Source organism: Sprattus sprattus (assembly GCF_963457725.1).
Source record: "Sprattus sprattus genome assembly, chromosome: 5".
Classification (NCBI taxonomy): Eukaryota; Metazoa; Chordata; class Actinopteri; order Clupeiformes; family Clupeidae; genus Sprattus; species Sprattus sprattus.
The window spans coordinates 29295467-29301855 of record NC_137924.1 but is presented as its reverse complement, the minus strand read 5'-3'; the positions used below and the strand labels follow the sequence as shown (position 1 = coordinate 29301855).

General features: G+C 40.9%; 1 protein-coding gene across 1 annotated transcript in view; it reads right to left on the bottom strand.

Annotated features, from left to right (window-relative positions):
* lrp1bb (low density lipoprotein receptor-related protein 1Bb) overlaps positions 1 to 6389 on the bottom strand; it is a gene marked incomplete at both ends in the record, with an annotated part of 317704 nt that overhangs the window by 59645 nt on the left and 251670 nt on the right. The window contains 1 exon segment of the mRNA XM_080838235.1: positions 2042 to 2161. Within this exon segment, the coding sequence (XP_080694361.1) occupies positions 2042 to 2161 (120 nt within the window).

Below are 6389 nucleotides of genomic sequence, written 5' to 3'. Positions count from 1 at the left end.
CATCATGTTGTGTTCACCACATAACGTCTGGTAAAAAAAAAATAAAAAAAAATGTGCTGGTTTTAAAATATGGCGCTTGTTGTTGCCTCCCACTCATTCTGCGTTTAATCAATAAGCGTCACTGCAACCATCACTGCAAACCCCACTCAGCAGTTTCAGGGCCGCACAGAAGTAAAATATAACTTACAAATATTTTACTCCGTCGCAACAGAAAGTTATAGTTGGCCAATCGGCAGATCAAACAAACTGAAAGAGAATTAGGTCGGGCCCAATTTGATGGAGTTGGTCGGTGTTATGGTTGGCAAGGCACCATATTTTTAAGGATGGACTGATGAACCGAAGCACTGCAAACACAGAGGGCTCACTGGCAAAGAGGTAAAGTCTCCGTTCTACACTCTGAGGCAATTTCAGCATCTCATGGGACTGACAACCATGAACTGTTTTTTTTTTATTTTGTGCAACCATATGTGCTTTCCCTGTTGGAAAAAAGCTAACTGAATCATTTTCAGTATTAATATTTGATCCAAGTCCCATTTTATATTGGTGTGCCTTGTCACATTTTCCTACAAACAGATATATTTTTGAATAAGATATGGAGACTCTGAATGCATTGGCTGACTGAATATGTTCAATGATGACAAGAAATACGCTCCTTTTTTCAATGTTTTCTTTTTTTCCCTTTTTGTTTCAGAGGAGTAGGGCTTTACAGTTGCTTAGGGCTGTATCATAAATATCTTGCTGATATGTAATTAAAATAATGTTTTGGGAAAACATTTATTATTTATTTCCATCCATGTTATTTCTCCTCATTGAACAACATGTAATCATTGCATTCCCTAGCAACACTGTATATTACATAACCTCTCTTACAGTGTAACAATTCTATTTTATAGAAACAGAAAAAGAACATACATTCTTTAGAATTACACAAAACTATGTAAGTAGTTACATCAGCTTTACTTAAGGTTATGGTCATATGAGCTCGGATCAGTGTGTTTCACAACAATATACTTACATTACATCCAGAGTTGTGTGTTATAATGTATCTTCTGCTTTTTGCTGTTCAACATATTGAGCATTGTGGCACTGTGTCAATAAGTATTAGTGATCTTGAACTGGCTGCCAAGAGGAGCAAGGCATATCTACCTAAAATTATTTAGCTACAGTGCAGACATACCTGTCAAACACCAGGTATGCCATATTTACAATCCTTTGCGTTTGATATATATGTGTGATAAACCCCCTTTAGAGTATATCAGCGAGGAAGGAGAAGGAGAAAGATCAAGAGAAGGAGAAGATCAAGAAAGTGAGGTGTGAAGGTGTGTCAACCTCAAACATGCCAAGGGTCTCCAGGGAATCAGAGAAATTACTTGAACTGAATGGAGACGAGACACTGAAGCGAGTCCCGGTCATCTTTAGGAGAACCTGTTTGATGTCGCCTGTAGCATGGCTGGGTCCAATTGCTTATAGTCTGTCTGGTCATACTCAGTGCAGAATATAGCTATTTCCTTTTATTCAGGGCAGCAGTTCATGTGGTTTGTGATATTTGTGTGTGCTCTGTACAGATCACTGGCAGAACCACTGACAGCACAGAGTTATAAAGGGAGCTTTGGGGTACCGTTAGCTCTGAAAGTAAGTTTCCAGCTTGAGAGATATGAAACCTGTTTCATCTCACCAATCCAGTAACATCAAATATGAGGTCAGGAATGATTTAAGGCCGCATTTTATAGTATGTGTCCTTAGGTTGACTGTAATGATTACTGAATTAAAAATGTATTTCACTTCTGACAAAAGTACATTTTGTTGTATTTGGTGTTATGGTTAGGATTACATGTAAGGTTGTATCTCTAAGTATCTCTAATACTATGTTCCCATATGAAAAGCACAAACAAAGTGTGGTTTATTACAATGTAACAAGGACACTCATAATATAATACAACATAGTCTAATCTAATGTCATCTGATCGAATCTAATCTAACCTAACTATAATATAATATACATTTGGAGCTAAATTAGTCATAAATGTGTCTGTGTATTTACCACACATCTCCTCGCTCTCGTCCACTCCGTCCCCGCAGTCATCCTCTCCGTCACACAGCCACTGCTTGGCAATGCACTTGTTCTTGGAGCAGGCAAACTGGTTCCACAGGCAGGATGAGTCTACGGACCAGGAAGAATAAGGGTTTAAGGTGGAGTCATGGATTCTATGGACCAGGAGGAATAAGGTTTAGAGGTGGAGTCATGGATTCTATGGACCAGGAGGAATAAGGGTTAAAGGCGGAGTCATTAAGTCTATGCACCAGGAGGAATAAGGGTTAAAGGTGGAGCCTGTGATTTTAACCCAATAAACTTTCTGTCAACTTCAGAAAATTGCTCGTCACAATTCTCTGGCTTTCTAGCTGTTTAGTGTGTGCGCTGAAAAACATGCCGGTGTTCATGCACAGTTCTGGTGCTGTAAATGGGAATCAAGCATAGTGGCTCGGACTATAGCCATAAAACATTCCAGTGTGTGTGGTTTTGTGTGTGTGTGTGTGTTTGCGTGTGTGTGTGTGTGTGTGTGTGTGTGTGTGTAGATTAGCACAAAATATCTAGCAAAGAACAGATAGCCTTCTCAGTGCTCTTAGTGCAGGGGCACTCAACTAGTTGCCTTGGAAAAGAAAGAGAGAGAGATAGAGAGAGAGATAGAGAGAGAGAGAGACAGAGAGATAGAGGGAGAGAGAGGGAGAGAGACAGATGGAGAGAAAAAGGGAGAGATAGAAAGAGATAGAGAAGGAGAGAGAGGGAGAGAGAGAGAGAGAAGGATAGAGAGGGAGCAAGAGAGAGAGGGAGAGAGCTTAATTTTCCTTTCATTAGATGTGTTTACTGTTGAATGAGACACTTGCTCTAGCAAGGTCAACGTGTTTACTTCTGCCTCGGCCACATTCAACTTTCTTGAGATGAACAGAAAAAGATCTAAATGAAACAAAAGCAGGTTCCTCATTGCATTGCCTCATACATAAACCCCCTTAATTTCCCAATGATACAGACATGGTTGGTGAAAATGTCAAACCCATGTGTGGAAAGGTATATTTCAATTACTATTACTTTGTGGGGGTGAGCAAATATCATATTTAAGGTGGTACATAAATACTAAGCGGCGCCATTTTACCAGCCTAAAATGTTAAAAAAGCTGAATGTCAGACTGGTTTTAGCTGACTATAAACCAGATCCAATATGCCGTATCTTCCCTCATTTTAGATATTTTCTTCCAATGTGTTTTATGACCCCCCACATCTTCTGTACTTCTGACTAATGTGCTCAAAAGCAGATATATGACTAGCCTTTTGTAATGATAAACAGCTAACAGCTTGGTATTATTGCTGGTGCTCTTGGGCAACTAAATGTTTAGAAAGAAAGAGTTTGAAATTAATTAAACCACTTCCCTGTCTTTGTAATTTAAGTGAAGGGCTTAAATGCCACATTTCTCTCCACTCTCTACACCACAGTATAATTAAATTATTATCACTCCTACTGCATGCTATCAGCCAGTGCTCTCCAAATGACAGATATGTATGTTACACTGTATTAGTCTTAGTAAATCAGAACAAGTACTATGTCTATAGGGTTCGAATTACACCCCCCCCCACCTTGGTTCTGCCCCCGCCCCCTTAGTTCTGGCCAGGGCATTCCTAGTACCTTATGGAATCAGAGTTGGGGGGTGGGGGCATTTAATTCTGTCCTCAACTGATGTGATAAATCTTAGTCTCATTGGATGTCATTTCTCAGAGAAGTTCATGTAGTGCACCGTTTAGCCCATCTACTTGAACTTGCCGTCCACAACTCATTTAAGGCCGAAACGGGATGCAATCATTCTGAGATTTTCATTTCAAAGTCTTATGCTACCACCAATCCCCAAAGAACATACAACTTATGAGAAAAGCTGCTAAGGCCCCTCAATATACCTTCTGCAGATAGGCCAGGTTTACCCTAAAAACTGGGTTGCCACGGTTTCAGATCTGCCAAAGCAGGTTGGCAATACCATGCTGCGCTTACCAAGCAACTGTAGGGGGCAAGTGAGGTCCCAAAGCTTGCAGCGCAAGCAAACTTAACAACGCTTCATTTTCTGGACAGTAACAGGCCTCCTTTGGAGCAGTTCAACCCGAAGCCTGTTGTGAGGTCATGATTTCAGGCAGGACAGTGTCCTTCAACAGTGTGGAATACTGGAAAGATGCCAAGAAAGAGGACAAGAGGCCAATGGGTCTTTGGGATCTCAAAAAAGTGAGCTAATCACCTGCTGTGTCTTAAGGCCTGTGAGTTTCGTGAGAATCAATGCTACAGTGTATTTCTGTGTGGGAGTGCGACCGTCAGTGAATGTGAATGTTAAGTCTATTATTTCTGTGCTTAATAATTGTGATGCACAGCGCCGATAGTTAAAATGAATGTAATTAAGTAACGTTGTGCACTTTGTGTTTTTAATGCCATTTATTCATTCATTTCAGGCAGATAATTTCTTCAGCCTGCTTCTCTGGCAGTTTCCTTTATGTTCAGCACTGACAGTGATGGTTTCCTTTATGTTCAGCACTGACAGTGATGGTTTCCTTTAAGTTCAGTACTTACATTGGTAGTTATAATCTTACTATGCATTCAAGCGCATTTTCGTATTGTTCATGGTTACGTTGTGTGGTATTTTGGGCCAGTAGATGTTAATGGGGTGGGTCATTTTTGCCACACTTACAGTTTTTTCTTTGACGTGACTCATTTATGCATCAGATCTCCATGTATGCATCTGGGAGAAACACTTTGTGCTACCTGTGTGTTATTATGGTGTGTGGCGGAGGCTGGTGTGTGGCTGTTAATGGTAGTGTATATCTAGGCTGCATTGTTGTGTATAGTTGTTCCCTGCGTAATTGTTGTGAGATTACACACCACTGTGTACCGAGTGCTATTCTCATGGCAAGCCCCTCTCGGATCTGCAGGGAAATTCAAACACTGCATGTCTAACATGGAACTGAAAACAAACCTACTTCAAACAAATGGAGTGCAGGTCTCAAAGACGACTGCAAATATGTCAGTGCCTGTCAGAAGCCCTTTCCCTTACGGACCCACTGGTCTACACCCTCCGGAAGTCCCTTCTGAATATCTCACTGACCCAGAATCTGCGCGTTATGTCCTCTACTGCTTGGCCCAGTCACACTAATGTAGAAGGGGACTACGGCTGGTTAAGAAATAAGCCCCCAGGGAAGGATGTTTCATCACTGAGTAAGTGACCTTTGCACATGGTGAAGCATATTTGGGTTGCCAGTAGCACAGGGGTGGGTAAGTAAGAGAATAATAATAATACAAAAAATATATATACAGTGGTGGCCAAAATTATTAGAACACTCAGCATATTTAAGAGATCTCAGATGTTTTTGTTGAATTGACGATTAAAATACCCATCAAACAAATTAAATATCTACAAAATGATCTTTATGCTCTATAAACCATATAATAGAGCCATTTTAAGGAGATTAAGGTAATTTTCCTTACAAAAAACAAGCTAGGCCTATTTCACTGTCAATATCACACAATCATGTTCCTTCACAGAAGCAGCCAAATTACTTGTATAATCATGTCAGGTGTGATCCCGGTTGAATTGGTGGTGATGAAAGAGTCTTAGGACACAGCTGTGTAATTATTTTGAATGTACAAGGCCTATCCTGCTCATTAAGTGATTGGTAACACCAGGGTTTTGTCACATAGGCCACACCACCAATTGGTATAAATTCAAAGCCTCTAGAAGTTGTCTTGTTACACATGTTGTTCTTTGAACATGGCTAAGGTAAAGAAGGAGCTAACAAGTGAGCAACGGGCTAGAATTAAGGCCCTTTTTGATGCTGGCTGGAGTTACCGCCGCATAGCCAAGGACTTGAGATGCAGTCCAAGCACCATCAAATACACTATAGACCGCCATGATGCCACCAAATCACACCAGAACCGAAAGGGGAGAGGTAGAAAAAATAAACTTTCTGACAGACAAGTGAAGCATCTCAAAATTCTCAGTCTTAAGGACCGAAGAAAGACCTCACGAGAACTTCGAGAACTGTGCGACGGAAACTGGGAGAAGAAGGACTTGTTGGCAGGATAGCAGCAAAGAAACCATTGCTGAGAGAGAAAAATAGAGTGAATCGCCTGAAATTTGCAAAAGATCACAAGAAATGGACTAAGGAAGATTGGTCTAAAGTGTTGTGGACTGATGAGTCCAAGTTTGAACAGTTTGGCAACAAGCGTAGAGTGTATGTTCGACGGAGGGTGGGGGAGAGGTATAAAAATGAGTGTCTCTTGCCCACAGTTAAACACGGAGGGGGTAGTGTTATGGTGTGGGGTGCCATTTCAGCCTCAGGAACAGGTGACCTGGTGAAAATTGATG